The sequence below is a fragment of the Balaenoptera ricei genome, chromosome 4, assembly GCF_028023285.1.
Source record: "Balaenoptera ricei isolate mBalRic1 chromosome 4, mBalRic1.hap2, whole genome shotgun sequence".
NCBI lineage: Eukaryota > Metazoa > Chordata > Mammalia > Artiodactyla > Balaenopteridae > Balaenoptera > Balaenoptera ricei.
Window position 1 is genome coordinate 65,334 of NC_082642.1, and position 24,203 is coordinate 89,536.

The window sequence follows — 24,203 nt, forward strand, 5'->3', positions numbered from 1 at the left end:
ACCAAGAAGAGGACACATTCACTTGAGTGCATGACCATATATAAGAACACCTCAAGGGTATAAGTACTAATGATTCTGTAGTAAGTTTGGCTGTCTGTCCTGCCTGTATGATGTCAAAAACTTTTCAGTATTTCTTACAAAACACCAAAGTTTTCCCCATTGCCCTCAAGGCAGCAAATCTCTGCTCAGAGCTCCAAGAACCTGCAAATGGCAGAAGTCAAGGGGGCTGAGGCTGAGGCTGAGTCATTCCAGAAATCACGGACAGCTTGCAGACAACTTGAAGCTGCTCTCTGCTACCACTGGGACCAAAATATGAGTGCCTTTACCCCCTATTTTCTATCGTTTTTTTCACCTGTGGTTCCCTTCACATTCAATTTCCTTCCTGTCAATGCAAATTGTTTCTCACTCAGGGCCTGTTTAACTCCCACCTACATTCCGAAACTTCTTTGGAAAACGCTACCTGTTACCTCCATCCCTTCTGAACCCTAACTACCACTTTCTTCAAACAGTAGCACTTAAATTTCTGTTGTATTTGGTTCTTTGTGGGTTTTTTTAAACTCTTATTATACAGTAAGTATTTACTGTTGAAAAATTAGAAAATACAAATAACCAAAAAAAAGTCAGCACCCAGAGACATTTAGGTACATATCCTTCAGACATGTTTGTGTCTGTTTTTACAAAAACAACAGCACTCTGAATCTTCCACATAATGCCACCATTCCACGTCAATATGCTCTCTTATGAAACCATGTAAAGACTGCTCAATCTTCCACTTTAAGCAAATCATACAACATACCTAACAAATGGTTGTTTCCTATCTTAGGCTGTTATGAACAACCTTGCAACGAAGATACTTTCTTAAAATATATTTATGTGTATATTTGTCTGATGGTTTCCTTAAATTATTAGAAATGGAAGTGCTAAGTCAAAAGACATGCGGCCCACCACCATCCTGCTTTTTAGGTCTTTTTATTCATATTGCCAATTTACCCTCCAAAAAGGTTATTCCAAATTACTCTCCATTTTATTTATCCATCATTCAAAAAATATTTATTTTGTGCCTAATTTGCGCTAGGCTCTATCAACACAATCATTATCAACATGACAGACACAGTCCCTGCCCTCATGGGGCTTACAACCTAAAGGAAGAGACAGAGACCCCACACACCTCATCCCAAATTCTTCATTATAAGCAGAGGTAAGCTTAGAAGGAAAAGCTTAAACAACAAATGCCACTGTTTATTCTATATAAAATATCCTTTCTACTCCCTTAAAAGCTTTTTTTTTTTTGCTTTAAGATAAAGGCCATATCCCTAAGATACACTTTGTGAAAATTATCTCAATACAAGATCCAAAGATTTCCATTATTTAGTGTCCTTACTCAAAATCACCTGCATGTACCAGATGCAATTTTCTAAACTTCATCATTGATGAGCCTATTCCAAAGCAGAATTCTTCAGCAATACAAAAGACACAGGCTAAAACAGTCCTCACATTTATACTTTAAAATAGATATATTCAAAATATAAATATAATAATTCTCCAGACCATTATTTTTCCTAACGACTAAACTCTAAAGAAAAAAAAAAAAAGATTGGAGGTTTTCAAACCAATGATATGTGCAGCCCATTCTCATGACACAGTCACTTAAACTTCTCACCTGCAAAACACAGTGCAATACATTATCAAAAAAGGGAGGAAAAAAAACATGAAACCCCATTATTACAAAATGAAAACCATAACCACTATAAAACATGCAGTGCCAAATATTAAGTTACACATTTTGCTGGATAATCTTTTCACTTCTCTTGATCATAAAAGTAATAGAGGATCGACGCAGAAAATTTGGAAAATATAGAAACGCCAAGAAAAAACCTCTTCTAACCCTACCATTCAAATGGAATTGTTAATATTGGGGATTTTTCTTTCAGCATTTTTTCTATTATATGTAAGTAATGGATTTAAGAAATACACATGCCTACAAACTTTTTCTTGAATAAAATTAGGATATTATATTTGCATTTTTACCTTTTGTTTACTTAACACATGGCATGTTGAGTATCTCTGACTTCAAAAATCCTTCTAAAACATGATTTTAACAACATTTGTTTATAGAAGAATTACTATGTGAAAAGGGAATTTGAGATGGCCAAGAATCAAGCCCCAGAAAACACAGCCTTGTTCTACCGGATTTTAACCTACTCAAAATTCATAAAACTTACAGTCACGTGGCATATATTTACAAATAAATTTTTTAAATCATAAAAAATACAATGTCTAAAAAACTAGAAATAACAAGAAATAGAATCACTACTATGCTTTAGCATGCACTCATGGAAAAAATTAATTTAACTTAAACCCCACACTATGTACTTTAATCTGTTCCAATTGAGTCAGAAAACACATAATGGCATGTTAGTACCAGGAGAAAATAAAAGATTATCTCAACTAGTTAAGAAAAAGAAAATACGAGAAAGAATGGAAGGGTGAGCCCAGCACAGGAAGTCAGGACAAAGACCTTTCCTCCAATAAATTACAAATACTGCAGGTCTCTCTCTCTCTCCTCTCAGAAGGCAAGCTAAAGCCCAATTTGTTCTTTATCACCTTCATTTTAACCTTTGATATCCACCCTTTAAAATTTTTCTAACACAAAGAAAAATTATGTTACAGTAGTTCCAGAGATAATCGTTGGCTCTCAAAACTTAAGAAAAAGACTAATTTCTTAAATGTCTAAACCCAATATCTTGAAATAAAATGCTGTTTTAAGATTTTCATAATAAAGACAAATTTTCTTTCTTTCAATACTTACTCTGCATGAGAAAGTTTTATTTCTTCCCTTTGTCTTGCAGAATAATTTAGGTTCCCACCTAAAATACAAATAAGCATAGAATCTTTTCAACACAACTATCGTAAGTAGAATTCAAACATGCACATGCGCACACGCACACATACAAATGCTTTCAAGTAACAAAAAAGGCTATGGAAGGTGAGAAAGAAATAGTTTATCTCCTGGAAACTTCCCAAGGGGGAAAAAATGTTTTTTAAGAATCCTTATATGATACAAATAATCACTCCTTAATGTTAGCATTTTTTTTAAAAATTTGGACTTATGTATTGCTCGAGGTTTTGTTCTTTGGGACACTGTATCAATATTCAATAATAGTGAAAATTAAGAGGCATTCAAGTAAATGACCTAAAATTATTTAAACAGCATATGTATTCATTCTTCTAAATACATGACAATGCTTAGGGGCAAGCCAGTTTAGAAAAATTAATAAAGGTAATATCAAAATCATATAAATAACAAAAAAAGCAAAAATAAATGTAGTAGATATGAGCAAATAAAAAAAATCTATAATTTCTCATTCTGTATTAAACACTTTCAACCTTAAAATGCAAACTGCAGCTATAAATGTGTTTACTTCTCATTTTTAAAAAATATAAGACAATAACATAGGAAGGGCTTTAGGTTATTTTTTTAGAAGTCATACTAATATGACCTTCTGCTAATATAAAAAGAACATCTAAAATTTTATATTACAAAACTTAAATTGAACTGGCCAGAAAGAACATGACAACGATTTTAATAAATGGGAAGGTCCAAAATACATAATTATATGCTATGAAGTAAAATGTGTTTCATCACTATGAACAGAATGTCATTAGATGAAATAAAGCCTCTCCTGGATGGAGACAATCCAGGAGCCCCACAAGATGATCCACTGTGGGCTTCCCTGGTGGTGCAGTCATTAAGAATCTGCCTGCCAATGCAGGGGACACGGGTTTGAGCCCTGGTCTGGGAAGATCCCACATGCCACGGAGCAACTAAGCCCGTGTGCCACAACTACTGAGCCTGCACTCTAGAGCCCGCGAGCCACAACTACTGAGCCCGTGTGCTGCAACTACTGAAGCCTGCACGCCTAGAGTCCGTGCTCCACAACAAGAGAAGCCACCACAATGAGAAGCCCGCACACGGCAACAAAGAGTAGCCCCCGCTCGCCGCAACTAGAGAAAGCCTGCGTGCAGCAGCAAAGACCCAACGCAGCCAAAAATAAAACAAATTAAATTAAATTAAATTAAAAAAAAAAAAACGATGATCCACTGTGGTTTAAGAAGAAAATACCTGAACTTCTACTTACCTTGGGCACGATTCACCAAGTAGAGTAAGACCACAGATAAAAGTGAGACTGGAAATGAAAAAAACATAAGGTCCTTAAAAACATGTACTTTTTCCCAATGATTCCTATGTAATCATAATTACAAAGTAAAGCTTAGAAAATCAAATCTTTATTAACTAGCATTTAAAAATGAAAACACTCTTCACATTATTTTCCAAAAAGCACTAAAAATAAGTTACACACCATTTTCTCCATGAGAAATGTATTTTTAAAACCTGAGCCCAGGGATGGCAGGGACAGAAAAAGAGAAACTGAGACCCATCTGCCCCCAGGAGAAGGGGCCAACCCCCCCACGGATCATTCCTCTTTCCTCTCCCTTTGTAATGCTGGTAGTTCCCAGCACTTCCCCAAAACCCTGCCAGCTGCTAGACTGTTTATGTTTTTACAGAGAGCCAAACAGAAGTAATCCTTTGGGGGTTTTAGGTCTGAAAACACCATGTTCATTTTACAAATTAACCAAATATTAAAATGTGGTCATTAAACTCCCAGAAACCCAGAGCCAGTAAAGGCCTCAGAAAGTCAGGTACTTGGCTTTTCACTTTAACAAGTGTGGCACACTTAACTTACTTTAATACGTCAACAAAAACCTTTTTAAATGGAGTGGTGTTTGGTTTGAGAACCAAATTTATAAGGAACCGTTGACTGAAATTAAACCACACGTTGCGGCATCAAAAATAGACAAAAACGGGTTTCCCTGGTGGCGCAGTGGTTGAGAGTCTGCCTGCCAATGCAGGGGACATGGGTTCGAGCCCTGGTCTGGGAAGATCCCACATGCCGCGGAGCAACTGGGCCCGTGAGCCACAATTACTGAGCCTGCGCGTCTGGAGCCTGCGCTCCGCAACAAGAGAGGCCGCGATAGTGAGAGGCCCGCGCACCGTGATGAAGAGTGGCCCCCACTTGCCGCAACTGGAGAAAGCCCTCGCACAGAAACGAAGACCCAACACAGCTATAAATAAATAAATTAAAAAAAAAAAAAAATAGACAAAAACACTTTCACAACCTAGTACTATGAATTCGTATATGGCCCACTATTTAAGAATATATTTTTAAAATTTGATGTGCTAATTTCTAAAATTATGAGATAATAAAATGCATTCAGGCTATTATTCATAAGCAATCATCTGCAAATACCACATTTCAAGTATAGACAGTCTTTATTCCTGTAAATGAAAATGAAGTCGGATAAAATCATCACTCGGGCTTGCCATTTTAAACACAATTTATCGAAGTATAAAAGACATCTGATATGTTATGTGAACATTTTTTTTCAGATGAACACAATTGATGTGTAAGGCGAACACAGTGAAAAAATACTGATTTATTTTTGTAGTTTTCAGCAGTTTCCTAATGCTTCCTATTTTTAACCAATGAATCATTACAGGTAAAAATTAAATAACAGGACTAAGTATAAAAACAATTCAAAATAGACTAATGAATAAACAATGAGCACTCACACCTAAGCCACACTAATGTCCACACATTCACACCAGGGGCATACTCAGGACCCTTCAAATGGTTCCACTCTAAAGAGGAAAGTGGTTTTTAACAACCATAAATATTTATAAAACAGACAAGATGAGTATGGGATCTGGGTGGCCTGTTCTGTATGGCTTTTTTCACTAAGGATGTTTTTAATGTTCACTGATATTGTAACATGTATCCATACTACATTCTTTTTTCCATTATAATTAAAAATACATAACATGACATTTACCATTTTAAAAAAAAACATAAATATTTAAAACAGAATATAGAGCAGATTCCATTGCTGCCTTTAAGAACAGGAATCTCCTGAAAAATTCCTGTGAATCTTCAGAAAACTAAAAAGTCACCAGCTGAGAAACTGATGCACAGGCTGAGAATTAGGCAAATCTGAATGATACATCTTAGGGATTTGGTTTAAAAAAATGGAATAAAGAACAATAACAACAAAAACCTAAAAGTATAAATGAGAACATTCTGCTGCATATTAAAAGAAACTAAATGTTGCCAGGTGGCGCACTTACAAGAAACACAGGCAATGAAGAAAACTTCTAAAAACAGATATCCCCAAGTATCCAGTATCATGCCAGCAATGATGGAAATGACTGCCAACCCAAGATTCTGAATGGACTGCATGCTACAATTAAAGAAATTTAAAAAAAAACAAACAAACATTTCAATTCTAAAGTCTTCACACACACAGTACCAATTCACTATAAATATTAGTATCTATAAACCACATTACTATTAGTGTTAAGAGGGTTTTCAACCAGGAATGACCTGATTAGATTTGTTTCTTTAATCCCATGACTGTTTCCACTACTAAACTTTAGGCTCAAAGGCAAGGGAGTTTGCCTTAGCAAGTACAGTCTGAACTCAACACCTTCCCACCGAATGAACCTAAGGGCTAAGCGAATACCAACCAGAGATGTGGGTTCTCTGTTCGGCCTTTTGTGCTATAGAGATGGGAACTCAACTTCTCACTGAGAAGCCCTCAGATAAACGGGCAGTGGGATGGTCATGTCAGCAAAGACCTCTCATTCATGGGGTAGCTTATCTCCAGCTCTCTTGCTGGAGGCTCGGAGCATTTTTTTTGCCACAATAATAATACAAATAGATTAACTGATTTTCTGGTTATTTCCAGGTTCAGAGCTGTCCCAAAAGCCTGAAGACGACTAGATTCAGGAGACCTGGAGTTTTATAAGATAATTAAATTGACACAGCAGAGAGAGACATTATATGATCCATAGTGCAAACACTTACAAGCCATATGCAGTTCCCAGCTGATGTTCGGGAACTACAAATGCCACCATTGGCCACAATGCACAGGCAAGCAATGAGTAGGAGAGTCCCAGGAGACACTATAGAAAGCAATATGGAAAAGAGTAAAGAAGTCTTATATTTACCAAAAGGTGATTTTCTTTTGATGCAGATTAGCAAGAGTGACATAATAACTAATATATGAATATCCATGCAAATTGTGTTGCAAAATAATTAGGCTAAAAACTCATATTCAACACAAAACGGTCTTGGGCCTCTCTAACAGTATCCCTCTAGGGACAAGATACACACAACACTGTCTTAACCATTTTATATTATATGAATACATAATTGGTTGGGCCCAGGGTGCAGTCAAAGACCAAACAAGAAAATAAAGCTAATTTGCAAAAAGTCAGTACCAATGTTTCAGGCAAGCTAGTTTCCCAGTATTCATTAAGAATTACAAATTAAGCAATCAAGGTAACATCACGCCAATAGCCCATTATCTTACTTCTGGGTCATCACCACCCAACTGGAGAGCCAAGCAGAGGACCACCAACAACCACCGCTTGATAAACATCACCTAATGCTAACTTTTTCTTCAATTAAAGAAGAAACCTTATGACTTAAGTTAAAATAAGATCATTTATCAGATTGGCAACAATTAAAATAATGCCAACGTCTAACAATGGCAAGGATACTAAAAAACAAACACATTCATGTATTATTGGTAAAGCTATAAATGGGTAGAAAGTTATTAGAGGAGAGGTTTCACAGTATCTATCAAAATGTTAACTGTGCAAAGCCTCTGCTCTAGCATTTCTACTTCTAGGAATCTGTCCTCGAGAATTCTAACAAAGTGCACAAATATGTATGTTCAAGATATTCTTTTATTAACAGGTAAGAAATGCCAGCACTTTGGCCTGTGGTCTTAAAAATGACATTCTGAAGAACAATTACAAACACTTGATGAATTCATTATTACTTTTTGACCTACTAAGAGTCAAAGACAAAAGAACGCAAAATCATGGATACTGGGATGACAGATGTTTTTGCCACCTATGATGGAATGACTTCTTTTAATGAAGTACTGAAAAATAAACGGAACTAATAAGCATTTGGCTTTTATAAGACTATTTTATTTCAAATTCTATAGCAGCATTGAGGGTACTATTGTATAGGCCAAATGAAATCAAAAACATCTTATGCACCAATGATTACTATTTATATACTTTAAAAATAGCTATTCTGCAGAAACTGAAATTGTCATTGTTTTTCCCACTGTCACAAGCACTACTATCAGAAGAGCGGAGCGCTGGCTTCTGATACGTGCTGTACAGAGTCCTCCCTGAAGCCCTGAGCCCCCCAGGTGTTCGCAGCGACTTTACCATAGCAATCCAAGGGTTCCACAGAGTGAAGGCCAGCATCGTGTGGGAAGCAAGAGTGGTCACCACTGCACACAGAACCCAGATGATGTTCTTTCCTGTTTTATCCACCAGAAGCCCAAATACTGGGGACATGGGAGCTGATATTACATATACAATACTGCCCAGAAAATATAAAAGATATTTAATAAAATATATCACAGGAAAAAAAAAATTAAAAATACAGAATGTCCTAAATCCTAAAATGATTAGGTAAAGCAAACCCTAGCTCATTTAATTTAACATCCTTCTAAAATGGTCAGCAGTAAATAGAAATATAAATATATAAACAGTGGTCCAAGACTTCTTTGGTTTTCCCTTAATGCAAAGATGGCCATTCAGAATCAAGACCCAAGACAGCCTTTGTTTCACACTGTAGATGTTAGTTCACGTATGTCTTTTCTGTCTCTTATAACATCGGGTTATAATTAAAGACCCACACTAAGCACTTACAGAATTAATGGAATACCTGTTAATAGCACTCGCTGCCTGGGAGGAAAATCCAAATTTCTCTGTAAAGAAAACTCTAAAATAAAAAGAGAGAGGAAAAAAACCAGACACTTTAGAAAGAACTATTCTGTTTTTTAAAAATAAAGGCAAAATAAAACTGAATAAAAATAAGTTTAGTCAACTTTCCCTTCTTTATACTGTTTTCCCACCTTATTTGATATCCATCTTCGAGCAACTGGCTAAAGGTTTAGTATTTACGTAAGTACTTCACCAACTAAATAAAATATATCAATACCTATTTTTTCCTCTTTTACGTGTACAGTAAACAATACACACAAATTTTCAGAAACCCAAATGTATTACTACAAGGAATTAAGATGGCTTCTTTTCCTTAAAAGCAATACTGGACGGGTTCTTTGCTAAATAATGCATAAGGTTCTTGTCTCAAACTGTAAAATGACAGCCTGAATTTAAAGGTTATAATTACAAAGATGCATCTCAACAAACACACTCACACTCACACACTGCTCTGTTTAAGTAGCTGCCCATGAAAACGGAGAGAAGGTAGAAGATAAAGCAAAGAAGAATTTGATTTAAACCCTGAATTTGAGTCTGGCAGAAATGCAGTCCTAACAAATGGAGATATGCCCTGTCACTACGAGCTAATGCACTGTCTCCTTTCTCAGTAAGAGGCTTCCTAACAAAGAAATAAAGAGGAAATAAAAAAGAATACAAATCCAAAATCAAGCATTAAAGTAAATCAATATTATGTATCAAAAACTGTTTTAGGTATTTCTTCAAAAACCTAAAACAAGTATTAAACCGACACTAAACCTTAAGCTAAGAAAATCAGTTGTGTCCCAGGATGTAAAACAATTCCTGTGAAAATATAAACCATAACAGAGAAGCAAAATTTATATCTTAAAAAAATTACATTTATGTGATTGAATTCTCATTATTATTTAGCCAACAAAAACGGAATGCTAGAGAATACTCACTTTCCAAGTCCAATGAAAGGGAACACAGCAACATAATAGCCGACACAGATGATAAATATGAGCCACAGGGGGAAGGAGAAGTCCTTCACATCAGTTAACTTGATAACTTCACCTTACGGAAGAAAGGGAAGATGCTGTCAGTGTAATTCTGCATTTCTAAGTCAAGATTATTTTTCTTTTATCATGTGATTAACCTTTGCAATTCAGTTAAAAAATACTTTTCTCAGTAAATCACTAGAACATAGTTTCTCGGATAACCTAAAAAGACAACAGAAAATGCAAAATCTAAGATTAGTATCTACCTTCCTTCTCTCTTCCAGAAACACTCATCACTTTGCAAATATACAAAGTACAATCAAGAATGTAAATTCTGCCAAAACCGCTTAAGGGGACAAAAAAAAGTATCCAAAAATTTAGACAAGTGGAAATAGATCTGGAAATAAAAGATTTAAATAAACTATACGTCCATATAAAATTTAAAAATTTTTTAAAGTGGAAAAAAAGAGATTTAATAAACATGTATTAAGCCTCACTGGGTTTACAACACTACATTAGGAACTTACCTCATTGTAAATTATCTCAAAAAGGCCATAATTCCTAAAAGCCTAACTTTTTCTTGCATTTAGACTAACCTGTTTTCCCTTGTTCTTTATGAAGGATTCGTTCTGCTCTCTGATCCAAGTAAGCAAGGGCCAAGGCACAGACTAGTGAAAGAATACATGTTATACCCCCTATAATAAAAAAAAAGAGATTTTTAAAAGAGAACCAAAATGAAGGTTCCTAGAAGGCAGCACATTACATTAACAGCAAAATACTTAGCAACTTAAAGGGATGGCATCTAGACACATATATGAAAAGCCTACAATTACTAAATCAGGACAGAAGGAAAGGAAGTGCATTGGGAAGCACTCAACGAACAGGAGTCGCTATTACTATTGTATATTATTTCCCGGTAGAAGGTTGGAGATTAGAGGGGAAAGACTAGAACAAACTAGTCTAGTCTTATAATCAGAATATAGATTGAAGAAAGCTGATGACCAGCTAGCAAATTAGTCCTAATTTCTTAATTCAGTCTAAGCACCAATTATTGATGGATGCCAGGGGGAACAAACTGTAAAAGCAAAGTCTGATTCTGTGATCACCTCATGTTCCTTCTGATTCCTTCCCAAGTCTAACTCTTGCTCCTACCCTGTGGCAGCCCCAAGGGCCCCAATCCTCCCACAGCACAGCCCGCTCACTCTCCTTCAGGTATTCGGCATTACTCACTAATGCTGACCTCGTATCATTAAAGCGAATCAGGATAAACAGTGAATAAAGTGGACACTTCTCAAAATTTTTAATAAAAAGAAGCTTAGTAAAGTAAATGAAATCTTTAATTGGCTGACATAATATGACATAATATGAAAAACTGCAAAGAGTCGGTAGACGTGGGTTCTACTTCTGGCAGTAACAAGCTGATTGATCTTGGGCAAGGAATTTAACCTCTCTGGGCTTCAATTTTCCCAAGTGTAAAATCAGAGGCTTTGATCTGATGGCACAGATCTTTTCTGGCTCTAAAATTCTCAAATTCTCCACTGTGAAGAGAACTAGAAGGAACACTGAAGAGAATTTGAAAGTAAGAAAGAGGTTTTAAGTGGCAAAGGATTTGATAGGGAGGGGGAGAAAGAAGGAGTCTCTAGACACAAGTTGCCCATCTAGGATTACCTCTCACTGTCCTCCCTTTACCAGCCTGTACCAAGGAATATAAAGAATAAAAGACGGCACAGAACCTTCAACCCAGCACCCACAGGTCTCCCTAGGGCTCTGCAAGCAGCTCTCCACATTCTGTGGGGCTCAGTTAGACAAATTCACTGCTCAGAGAAGAAGCACAGGTGGTAAATCCAGAGAGCATCATCCGCTTCTCAGTGATACACCCAGCAACCGGCAGAACCCAGCCTTAGCCAACAGAACTTAGGGTCAGAAGGGGCCTATACAGTTTTAGTCCAACACCCACAATTTTACAGAGAAGAAAACTGAGACACAGAGGTTAACTTCCTGTCCAAAATGAGCCAGGACCAGAACCTAGACTCCCGGCTCCCAACTTAGTGGATTTCCCATCACATCCTATCACCTCTGACTTCTATAAAATCTAAGCTCCATAAACACATGAAATGAATTTGATCAAAAGGAAACAATTCTCCCTTCTGCTACAGACTATTAATGAACACCTTAGAGGTACAAACTCCCTGACTGTTTTCAGAGTTCTCACATACACTCTCATTTGCTCATCACAACAATACCGAAGCACAGGGACTTCCCTGCTGGTCCGGTGGTTAAGAATCCACTTTCCAATGCAAGGGACGTAAGTTCAACCCCTGGTGGGGCAACTAAGCCCGTGCCCAGCAACTACTGAGCCCGTGTGCCACAACTAAAGAGCCCACACACTCTGGAGCCCACGCGCCACAACTACAGAGCCCACGCCCTCTGGAACCCACGTGCCATGACTAGAGAGCCCATGTGCCGCAACTACTGAGCTTGCACGCTCTGGAGAGCACCACAACTAAGACCCGATGCGGCCAAAAATAAAATAAATAAATAAATAAATAATTTTAAAAATCTATCCTTATTTTAAAAAGAAAAAAAAAAAAACCTGAAGCACACATGGCGGTATAAGATCTTTATTTTAAGAAAGTGGAAATAAAAACACAAATGGGGTGAATGATTGCCACTATGTTCACTGTGTCTAATTAGGTCCAAAAACTAGTGAACTGTACGGGCAAAACTATAACCAAGTGGTCTAAGCGCAATTCCCGTGTTCTTTCCTCTCTGTCATACCATTTCCTATGACAAGCTTTCAGGACAGATAAAAGGTGGGACTTCAGGATTCACTAACCGATCATAAGTGCGACCCCAAGGGTTGTGTGACCAGGAGAACCCAATGAAGCTTCAACCTTAGAATACAGCCATCCCATGAGGTTCATGTTTACTGTACTTCCCTGAAAGAGAAGGAAAAAAAAACAACATAATTTTCATTTCTATCTGTCTTGCTCAGAAAAAAAGGATGTCAGCTTAGAGAAATAGGTATAATAGGGTTCAGATTAAACAACAGATAATTTTTTTAAAAAGCACTACAAAGAAAGAGCTAACAACCTAGGATAAAGCCACAGATAAGATTACCACACAAAAATGCCAATTTATAGAAAATGCTAGCATTCAAAACAGCACAGTACATCTAGATCTTCCTAGTAGCCTAAACAAAAATGAAACACAAATGATAAAATTCACAGGGTACCCAAGACAAAAATAAACTTTGGCTCAGAAAAAGCACAGCTTTTCCTGATCCTGACATCTGACAAAAAAAATTCATCCTCTGATCGTCCTTTAGAAGACAGTAATAGTACTACCCTCATTCATTTATTCTTTCATTTAGCAGTTATTGAACCCTGATTACATGCCTGTCACTGTTCTAGTTACTGGGAATAAAATAAAGAACAAAACAGAAAAATTTCCAGCTCTCATAGAGAGCAACCCCATTTTAGTGGGGTAGAAGAGGTAAAATATACAGTATATGAAACAGCAATGAGTGCTTCTAAAAAATAAGGAAAAAAAAATAAAGCCTAGAAGGAGACTAAAAAGGGGTAGAGACCTTGCTGAGAATGTGACTCTGGGTTAAGAACTTGAAGGAAGCTGGGAGGCTACCGGAAGAACAGCACAGCACTCCAGGCAGAAGGAAGAGCCAGTGCACAGGCCCCGAGAGGGAGGCTGTCCGGCGTGCTCAAGGCAAGGAGTGTAGAGACTAGAACAGTGTCAATGAAGAAAGGAGAGGATGAGACGAGGTCCCCAGAGAGGAACTGGTGGGAAGGCGAGCTATTGGTAATAAGAACTTCTGGCTTTTACTCTGCGTGAGATGGGAAGCCATTGGGGTTCTGAGCAGAGAAGGGGCACAATCCCTTACGTTTTAAGAGACTCACTCTGGCTGCTATATCCAAAGCAGACTATAAGTGAGGACGGTGCAGAAGCAAGGACATCAGCTGGGGGCGGCTGCAATAATGCAGAACAGAAACGATAGGTCTTGGACTGGGGACACTGGCAGCGGGCACAGTGGGAAGTGGTCGGAATACAGACATATTCTGATGGTAGAGCTAACAGGATTTGCCAATGGAAAATACGTGGAGAGTGTGGGGTTAGGGATGGGGGTAAGGAGTGGCCCAGGGTGACATCAAAGTTTTTGCCTGAGCACCTGGAAGAACAGAGTTGCTCATAACTGAAGATGAGAAAACTTCAGCATGAGCTGGTTTGGAGGACGGAAGGTGAAACATTAAGAGCTGGGCTTTGGCTGTGTTGAGTTTGATACGCCTACTAGACATCCAAGTGGAAATGTCAAGGAGGAAGCTGCACATACGGGTGTGGAATTCAGCGGAAAGGCCTGGACAATGTAACTTCAGGAGCAAAGACACGCTATTTAAAACTTCAAAACTAGATAAGATTACCAAGGAAGTGAGTGTCAAAAGAAATGAGAGGGTGTCCAATGACCAAACCCACATTTACAGGTTGAGAAGACTGAGGTGGAACCAGCAAAAGAGGTAGAAGGAGCAGACAGAAGGGCAAGAGGAAAACTATGAGACTGTAGAGCCCTAGAACCCAAGAGAAGAAATCAAGGAAAGGGGAGTGTCAACTGTGCTAAACGCTACTGATAAGGAGACTGAGAAATGAACATGTCCTCAACCATATTCCCACAGCAAATACAGCAGCAAATCGCACATGGCTATTTCTCACAAAATGTTAGCCAGTGGTATTATTCAGATGCTCATCTGAATAAGGTATAAATGGAGACCTACTGGAAACTTTCCTCAATATCAGCAAAAATACAAGCCCCTCAAAAACATATTGTCTTAACAACCCTTTAATTCTAAAATGCCTAACATGACCTGGCTTAGCAAGTACTCAATAAATATTTGTTGAAATAAGGAGTTTTTAAAAGTAACAAATTACAGAGGAAAATCAAAAGAGTGCTGGACTTCCAACCCCCAGCTAAGACATGAATAATAAGAAAAGTGAAAAGTCCACTGCCTGAATGATAACAGTCCAAGGGTCTAAAATCAGACAAACTCACAGCTCAGCCAACAAAAAAATCACGGCGAGGTAAAGCCGGAACCTCTATGATCATTCTGAGTATGTGCAGGGCCAAGAGAAGCACAAAAAAGACTGAACCTCTATCCACCCCAGCAACTCTGTAATGGAGTCCTTTGGTCTCCTGCGTGCATCTCACAAGGACCCTAAATACACCAACCAGATCAGAGCCGAGCCACCCTGGCTGACGGAGAGGTGGCTGCCTGAGATCTGGCTCCCTCCACCTCCTCCTCAGGTCCCCCCACCATTCCCATAACCTCCACCCCGCATCCTAGAAGCCCCTGAGATTCCTTTCTAGAAACTTAGGGCTCCTTGGGACGCAGGTGAATGGATTATAACTAGTTTGTGACCACACAGAAAAGAACGTGAAGATCACTAGTAACCACAATGGCATCCCTGAGAATGAGTCTTGCTCAACTGCTCCTATTTCCTTCTTTTAGAAGTTATTAGATGATGAGATCCACCAGCTGCCACAGACGTGTCTTGACTTGCACAAGATACATAAGGAAGGACCAGGAATGTCCTTGCGGATAAAATTTAGAAAATGTGGAAAACCACACTAGTTATCAAAGAATTACAAATTAAAATAATGTTTAGGTGTTTCCTATCAAATTGATAAAATGACTTTTTTAAAGTACTATCAAAGCTACAATAAAAAGGATCCTCTCATATCCCACAGATGGAGATGCAAACATGTCTGAGAGGAAAAGGTGGAAATATGTCTCAACAGCCCTAAGAAACCCTAACAAACCCTCTGACTCAGTGATAATTCCATTCCTAGCAACCTAGCCTCAGGAAATAATCAGAGATGCAGACAAGTTTTGGAGTGTTGCACAACAGCTCTATTTATAATACTGGAAAATTAGAAAGAGCCTACATGCACAAAAATATAGAAATGTTATATATGTATGACATACATATGTGTTATATATTTCATAAGATGAAATATTACATTAAAAATATTTCATTTGTACTGGATTTTTTTGTATTGGATTTCTTCCCTTAAGACTATGTTCCAAGCATTTTCATGCCATTCACAGTCTTTAAAACCTTGATTTTTAATGGCAAGGATCTTTTTAAAAAACTCTATTCACAGGAGTTCATAAAGGAAAAAACCTAACAGGGTTTGGGATGGCCAAAACACCTTCCAGGTTGCATTTATAATAGCATAATGTTGTTCCCCTGGGTACCCTCTACCAGATCCCCTACCATGAAACACCATGATCACTTCCAGGTTCCAAATGCTGCTAAGGAGTACTGACCACCTGTGATGAAGTCCAGAGAGGCGGGAGCACCACAGTCAGAGAGCTGAAACCCATGTCATGTGGCTTAGACAAGCACAGGAAATGAGCATGTCTGACCAAGACCTTCAGAGTTGTCTTCATAAGCCAAGTGCTGCTGAACAGCAGAGAAAATGAACACTCACTAGAGGGCAAAAGTTGGAACAATCACTAAAAGCTACTTGTACAGGCAGATCTCATCTCTATGGGAGACTGAGCTTCACAGAGTTAATTGTAGTAGACGAGCGGTCCCATCACAGAGTGAGCTTCTAATCACTAGAAATGTGTGAGCAGAACGTGGATGACCATATGTAAAGACTTTCATTGCAGGAACGCCGAAAATGGGTAAAGAAATTAGACAACAAAATGTATATGATCCATCCCAATGCTCAGGTTCTCTGAACTAACGAATGCTCAATTAGCCATTTTAGACTGTTTCCTAAGTGAAATAAGGTTAGAAATGCCTTAATTAAAGTCAGGTAAATGGTATACTATGGTCTAGAAAAATATATAAAAAATCAATACCTAACTTATACACAAACACATTTCATCCTGTAATCTTTAAGAGATAACTACAACATTCAATCTTTTGCTTCCCATTTGGCTTCATTATCTGTGTCATACTTACAATTCTAGCCATGCTAAGCTGGAGTCCAAACACCAAGTTTAATTCTTTGCCTTTAAACCAACTCACAGCATATGTATTCTGGGCAACTGCTAAGGACTCCCCACCAATCCTAAAATAAGGAAAGAAAAGTCACAGCTTTTAAAGAAATACCCCAGTTGGCAAAGCAGCAGGTGTAAAATTTTGACACCCCTCCCGTCAAGAGGTTGGGTCTATGTCCCCTCCCATGAATCTAAGTGGGCTTGTGACTGCTTCAACCAGTAGAATGTGGTGGAGGCAGGGTTGTGTGATCCCAAGGCTGGGTTATAAAAGGTGAGATGTGCCTTTCCATTCAAGCATTCACACTTAGAACCCTGAGCCACCTTGTAAGAAGTCCAACTACCCTGAGTTCGCCACACTATGAGAAAGCCAAGAGAGGCCCTGTTTAGGTGCTCCAGCCAGCAGTGCCAGCCTTCAAGTCATCCCAGCTCAGGCTCCAGACATCAGGTGCACAGACACACTGTGCACACTGTACCCTGTCCAAATTCCTGACCCACAAAGCCCACAATGTAAGGGTTGTTTTATACTGCTAAGTGTGGGTAATTTAATATACTGCAATGACAACCACGATCAGCAATAAAAGGAGTTTGAGCTACCACATCACCATCTATGCTATATAAAATGTTCATGTGGGGAGAGCGGTCCGTACTTGTGAAAACACAAAAATTCACACTTTTCAGGCCAGTATCTTCCATATTCGACATTCTCCTACTTCCCGGATTTTAATTTTCCTTCTGTAAGTTCTACACATTGACCTTTACGTAGGCGCTTCCTCTCCCCTGCATCCTAACACTGAGCCCTCCTCATCACTGTCCTCGTCCAAAAGTATTTCCCCTCTTCTACTAATCCAAATCCTATACTGATGTCAAGGCCCACTTCATCCACGAGGCCATTTCTGACCACATTTCCATCTCTGAATCCCTTTCATATGTTTATATACATTTTTTTTCCTTCTCTCTCACTTAGAGCACTTTTGTGGGTGTGTCACCTATGTCTACATGTCCCTGGTACCTGTAAAAAGCATAAGTTATGTCATCTGAATCCCTCTGGGCAGGAAGCCCAAGGCTGAACTCAGAATGGGCTTACTGAATAGACACTGAAATTCATTAAGAGCAGTTAGTCTTCTGGTAATTTACTCCTTCAAGCCTCTTCAACATGGTTCAAAAGGACCTACACATACCCGCTAAGAAGCAGCAAAATGTCCATTAATCACCAACCTAGAAAATGATTGTCTATGTTTTTCTACATGAGGTTTAAATCACAGTCTTCAATACAACAGAAAAGCAAAACACTTAAGAAAATTATCATTTCTGGAGAACTATTTAATATTCAAACCCTACACAGAGTTAACTATGACCCCTCAAAATTGTTGCTTACTTTAAAGGAAAATTAAGACAACCATTGAACAATCTTACAAATATAGCTAGATTTCAAGGATTTGAAGTAATTCTCCAGAAGATACAATAATATATTTTTTTGTAAATCTTTAATAAATTGACAGATGAACAGTAAAACAGTAATATGTTGGGATAAGTGAAATCATGCATAACTTACCCAAACACAAACCTTCCAAATTCCATCAGCCAAAAAGCACGAAATATTCCACCCAGAGCAAAAACAACCTGTAATGTAGAATATAACGTAAGATCAAAGAAAAAGTAAATTCAAGGAATCTAAGAGAAATAAGTGACTTATGATGAAACACAACCTCTACAATGATTTTAATATTCTTTCTTAGTAAATCTGTGAAATTTAAGTATCAAGGTTCATCTGTCTCAAGGCTTAAAATGGACTATGCATTACATTACACGGGAATTTGTGAGCCCTGCTTAATTAAGTCAGGCATTCACTAAACACATCTTTGCTGGTGGAATGAGACAAGAATTCAAGAGTCACTGTCACAATGAATCAATGAACGTTTTGTCTTTTCTTACCTGTCCAACGCAAACAAAGCAACTAAAAATAATGGTGCCCCACCTGTTAGAGAAAGAGAGACAATGAAGGAAGAGTATATCACCGAGTCCTTCTTGGGTTTCTCTGATCCCTCTGCATTCCCTCCAGAGAAAGGGGTCGGCCTCTGAAGTCAGCAGCCTTCCTAGGCTGCATGGTGACCTACAGAAGTCCTGACCTCCAAGGGGATTCCAGAGGCTTTAGTGATGGCATACGCTTGTTTAAGCCATTATCATATCTTAAACACAACTTATTAAATAATCTTCAAGAAGTTCCCAGGGTTCCCATTTAAAAATGGACATTCTTTATAAAATTTTTATTGATTTTAGGATTGACTCCAAGGAATTCTAGATTAAGTAATTTTAAGTGGTTATAATTCTTGATAACTGAAAACTACATTTAAAAGGAAAAATAGCAACCATGCAAATACACTTATAAATCTGCCTACTCTAGTATCCCACACTCTGAATAGCTCATTAATGTTTCCCCAGAGTAATAAAATACCAGTATTAGGAGAGTTCTTAAAGATCCTATGAGTAAATCATTCTTCTGAAACTCAAATCCCTCCAAAGATCCTTGTGAAATGGTCATACCAGAGTCTCCTGAATGTTCTCTAGCACTGGAAAACTCACTGTGGTCCCAAGGCAACTCACAGCCCCACCTGTCACCCTGATCAAGCAAAGTTTCCATCATACTAAGTGGAATCTGGCTCCCTGAATTTCAAACTTATTCTACCCCTTTAGACCAAGCAAAGTAAATTTAAGTCCTCCTTTATACACTCTTCAAAATGTTTAAAAGTTAGTCCCCAAATTTAAACACTTATAGTTTCTTCAATTCTTTTCTACCAAACATGGTTGGAAAACCCCTCGTCATTTTGCCCTCTGCCTTCCGAAAATATTCCCAGACTACATCCCTCCTAAAGTCCCCACTAACAGCACACACACAATCAATCATTAGGATGAAAACTGACAGAGCTTATAATGTATGCCTTCCTCAGCTAAGAGGAGTGGTCACAAAAAGTTTGATGCCTAAATAAAGGCAAAAGAGAAAATCTCACTGGGGCTGGGAGAGGTAAACACTAACTACGTGCCAAATACTGTCCTTCCATCTCTCTCAATCCTTATAACCACCTTGCAAGGCAGGAATTACTATCCATATTTTACCAATGAGGAAACTGAAGATCAGGAAGCTAGGAACAGCTCAAAGGAGCTAGGAAGTTGAGCAAGTGGCAGCAAAAGGATTCAGACCCTGCTTTGCTGATTCCAAGTGAGGACATAATTTACCTTTAGATAACTGAGCTACCATATTCCCTGAGCAGCATTTACCTTAACTGAAATACCAACCAAGTTTCGAAAACCAATTCCAGGGGCTTCCCTGGTGGCGCAGTGTTTAAGAATCCGCCTGCCAATGCAGGGAACGTGGGTTTGATCCATGGTCGGGGAAGATCCCACATGCCGCAGAGCAACTAAGCCCGTGCGCTACAACTACTGAAGCCCACGTGCCTAGAGCCCGTGCTCAGCAACAAGAGAAGCCACCGCAATGAGAAGCCCACACACCACAACGAAGCGCAGCCCCCGCTTGCCGCAACTAGAGAAAGCCTGCACAGCAACAAAGACCCAACGCAGCCAAAAATAAATAAATTTATTAAAAAAAAAAATTCCGGAGATATAAAAATCACACACACACAAAAACTAATGCAGATTATCACAGTCAATACACAAGTTTATTCAGTTCTTTCTAGAAATACTTAATCTAGTTCTGTGTTTTCTTAATAATCGTATTTACCCGTAAGTGAGATTTTTCCCAAGCTTACCGTATTCCAAATACGCGGTCTACCAAAAAGCCACCAAAGAAACACAAAACTACATTGGGCCAAGAATACCAGGCATACAGCAGCATGAATTTCGTGGTATTCACTTGCATATCCTATACGGAAAGAAAACAAAACTATTTTTTTCCAGTTAAGTTTAGCAACTAACAAATCAAAACATTCTTTCTGGAAGGGCAGGCGTTTCTTAATCATTTGCAGTTGCTAAGTGCTTTGAGACTCTCATGACAGCTATGGCCGCTACCCAAAAAAAATGGTCACACCGAGGAACTTCCTGAGTGTGCAGTCATTTCAGAGGCTTCATGGAGTTCAGGATCAATCAGCTCTTCCACTACTGGGACCACTTCTGTCTGCATCTGCCTGTATCTTCTACATTTTATTCCCCATGTACAACCTGCTGTGGGGTTCTACACCCACATGAAAAAGGGCGATCTTAGCTTATCCCTTCCCTCCTCTCCACTAATTCCTATCTTCCTTCCCTTTCATTCTAGAATGTAAAGGGCCAATCTATGTATTTCTTCCTGTCCAAAGGTGAAAAAACTTACAAAGGAAAAAAAAAACTATCTAAATACACAAGAAACTGTAAATATCAAATATATTTTTATAAAGCCAGACTAAAAATACTGACACGGACAATCCTCTGGAATCAGTAGCCGCATTTTAAAAATGAAATAACAACAAAAACATATTTAAGAAAGCAAAATGCTATCCTACCAAATCATTTGTCATTCCAATGATTACACAATGAGAGAAATGCAAACAAAAATCTGCCAAAATACTTTTTGGCAATACTGTAGAAATAGCAATTACTTATCTAAGATGTGAAACGATATCAAGTCACAAGTGCTATGAATGAATTTTTTGTGGCCATTCATTCCAACTCAAGAATACTCCTTGCCCACACAAATTTGGTGACAATGGATGTTAAAATGGATCCATTAGACAATGTTTCCGACCCGGCAACCTGAGAGCTGATGATGCCTCAACAGTATACCTGTTCCAGAGCCAACAAAAGAAACAAAGGTGAAAAGTCAACTTACCCGTTTAACCTGAGTCTGAAGGGCAGCAGGATTATCATAGCAAAAGTAGCTGCCTAGAAAAAGGAAAAGCAATTTTCTTTTAAGTAATAATACTCTCCAAATAAAAGTTTCAAGCTGCAATTACTACTCAAGTGCTGATTCTAAATGTCTATACTAGGGGCTCGAAGACTGACACTGGAACCTTTTTTGGACCACTTCCTTGTCCACCAATATTCTCTAAATTGCAGCCAAATAATCCACAGAAAACATGCCAAGTTATTTACAAATTATGAGCCTGCATACACAGCAAATACTGGGAACCTGGATTAAGAAGTTAATCAACAACTAATTGTTCTTCCACCTTACTTTCATCATGTTTTGTACATGTATTGTTTTATTAGCACCTTCATGAAACAGCTGTATTTTCCTTAAAGCTACCAAAACACACATACACTAAAAATTTCAGAAACATCCTCAGCAGTTTCCTAGTAATGTTACCTAAAGCCACCACTTACCTTGAGAGCAGAGGAATGGAGTTTAACTACTCTGACTAAACCTGTTTTTAAAACAAGAACTCTAATTCTACAAACAGCATGCCCAAGATCAAATAATTTAGCAAATATAGTGCCAGGAATGAAGAAAAATAAAACAGAGTTCTAAAGGGTTAAATTAAAACATACTAATAACGTCTTTTGGAGGGTAAGAAAGAGAACTGGAGAGAGATTGGACATTCATGCACTCAGATTTATTTTTACAGTAATAAAATCGACAGATTTTTTTATAGGCACAGGATAATGCCGCCTCCATTTCTCCACGAACTCTGTCTAGAAGTATACATTAGAAGCCACCAGTTCAAAAGAAATAAAACTGTCATTAGAAAGGTATGACTCTGGCTTCTGAAACCCACCCAGGTAACCATAATTTACTAAAAATAAATTGCTTAAGTACGTGGTATTTTAAGTGTTTCGTGTTGTTCTTGTTTTTTGTCCCTAAACTCAGCAATTTATGATTCCTGCTTTAATCACTGTCAGGGATACCAATCTCAGGTTTTAAAGCAAATGAATGGGCACCATCTTTCCACAAAGTGAGAAGAGGGGGAACAAAAAGAGATGCAAAGAAACTCAAGCGCAAAGCATCCTCCATGCCTAGTTATATATTCCAGCAGTAGCATAAAGTAATCCACCATCATGTTCCTAAATCTGTTGATTCCACCGATTCCAGCCAGCCCATGAAAAACACATTACTACTTTCATACCAAACTGATATCGACATTAGAATGTTGCTGAATAAATTAGTTGCTGGAATATAATAGGCAGATATTTTAAAAGTTATCTCCAGAAACTAACTGCTGTCAGAGTCACCAAATTTCATGACTGAAACCAAACACCAGTCCAATCCAGTTATGACTGCTTCACATTGGCAGAGCGGAAGAGTACAAGAACACATCTACTCACTGAAGCTATCAAGACACACTCATACGTTTTACCAAAGAGGGCGAGAAACATATAAATAACTGCCAACGAATTATTCAATCAAAAATTTTAAAGTATGTGTGGGGTTTCTTTGGGGGAAGGGGGCCAGTTAAATCTTTATGAATTCCTTCTGAACAAAGTGTCATGAGAGGGTTACCAAGGGTGGAAGGGGGGGAGTGGGACGAACTGGGAGATTAGGACTGACACATATACACTACTATGAATAAAAGAGATGAGAACGTACTGTATAGCACGTACTGTATAGCAGGGAACTCTACTCAATGATCTGTCGTGACCTAAATGGGAAGGAAATCTTAAAAAGAGTGGATATATGCATACGTATAACATTCACTTCTCTGTACGGCAGAAACTAATACAACATTGTAAAGCAACTACACTCCAATAAAAATTTTTTTTAAAAAGGATTAAAAGAAAAGTATCATGAGAGTAACCTTGACGATCTAGGAATTCCTTCGTATCTGTGGCCCCAGGGGCCAAGTTGCTAGCCTTTGGGACTTCTTGGAGAGCAAAGGAGTGGGACAAAACTCGCCCAGCTCAGTCCCCTGACCCCCACCTTCGGGACGCTGAATAGCTAGCAACGTCCACAGGCTTGGATGCGGTCGCGAAAGGAAAAGAAGGGAAGCCCAGGAGCTGAAGCAAGTAGCTTCCCTGAGGCCGCGTGGCACCTAGGAGCTCAGCGCAGCTCCGAGAGAAAATCGGGAATTCCTTATTATCAACCCCACCCCACCAGGCCGGCCGGCTCACCGAAACCAAGGAAGCACATCAGCAACAGCACCAAAAGCCGGTGCGCCAGGCGACTGGGGTCGCAGAGGGCCGGCAGCGCCCCGGGGGCAGGGGGTGTAACGGGAGCGCCTCTGCCGGCCTCGTTGGGGCCGCCAGGCAGCAGCGCCCTCGCTTCCTCCTCCTCCTCCTCCTCCATCGGGCCGACGGGAGACCGAGAGACGACAGCGACTTCAACTCCGGGAAGAAGCAGCCGCCCAAGCCCAGCGAAAACAGTGCTCACGTGACCGCAGTTGCTCATGTGACGCCGCGGCAGGTCTAGCAGGGTTACGCTCACGTGAGTGGGCG

General features: G+C 38.8%; 1 protein-coding gene across 2 annotated transcripts; it reads right to left on the bottom strand.

The window, feature by feature from the left end:
• Positions 1–1,022: 1,022 nt before the first annotated feature.
• Positions 1,023–24,160, bottom strand: MFSD1 (major facilitator superfamily domain containing 1). Of its 2 annotated transcripts, XM_059920033.1 has the most exons (16): positions 23,880–24,160; positions 21,664–21,716; positions 20,609–20,721; positions 18,780–18,822; positions 18,400–18,467; positions 16,810–16,918; positions 12,665–12,767; positions 10,425–10,523; positions 9,793–9,904; positions 8,814–8,870; positions 8,309–8,465; positions 6,924–7,021; positions 6,185–6,297; positions 4,140–4,187; positions 2,810–2,867; positions 1,023–1,660 (listed from the first exon to the last, which is right to left on the bottom strand). In XM_059920033.1, the coding sequence occupies exons 1-16, from the start codon at positions 24,154–24,156 to the stop codon at positions 1,657–1,659; spliced, it is 1,512 nt and encodes a 503-aa protein (XP_059776016.1). In that variant the 5' UTR covers positions 24,157–24,160; the 3' UTR covers positions 1,023–1,656. The 2 variants fall into 2 exon arrangements, with proteins under 2 accessions (XP_059776016.1, XP_059776017.1); XM_059920034.1 differs by lacking the exon at positions 1,023–1,660 and having other exon boundaries at positions 2,806–2,867.
• Between the last annotated feature and the right edge of the window lie 43 nt (positions 24,161–24,203).

Coding starts and splice junctions, on each gene's coding strand:
- MFSD1 (XM_059920033.1), bottom strand. CDS start 24,156: ATGAGCAACTGCGGTCACGTGAGCACTGTTTTCGCTGGGCTTGGGCGG. Junction 21,717..23,879: donor GATGTGCTTCCTTGGTTTCG/GTGAGCCGGCCG, acceptor TCCTTTTTCTAG/GCAGCTACTTTTGCTATGAT. Junction 7,022..8,308: donor GGAACCCTTGGATTGCTATG/GTAAAGTCGCTG, acceptor TGCTTTCTATAG/TGTCTCCTGGGACTCTCCTA.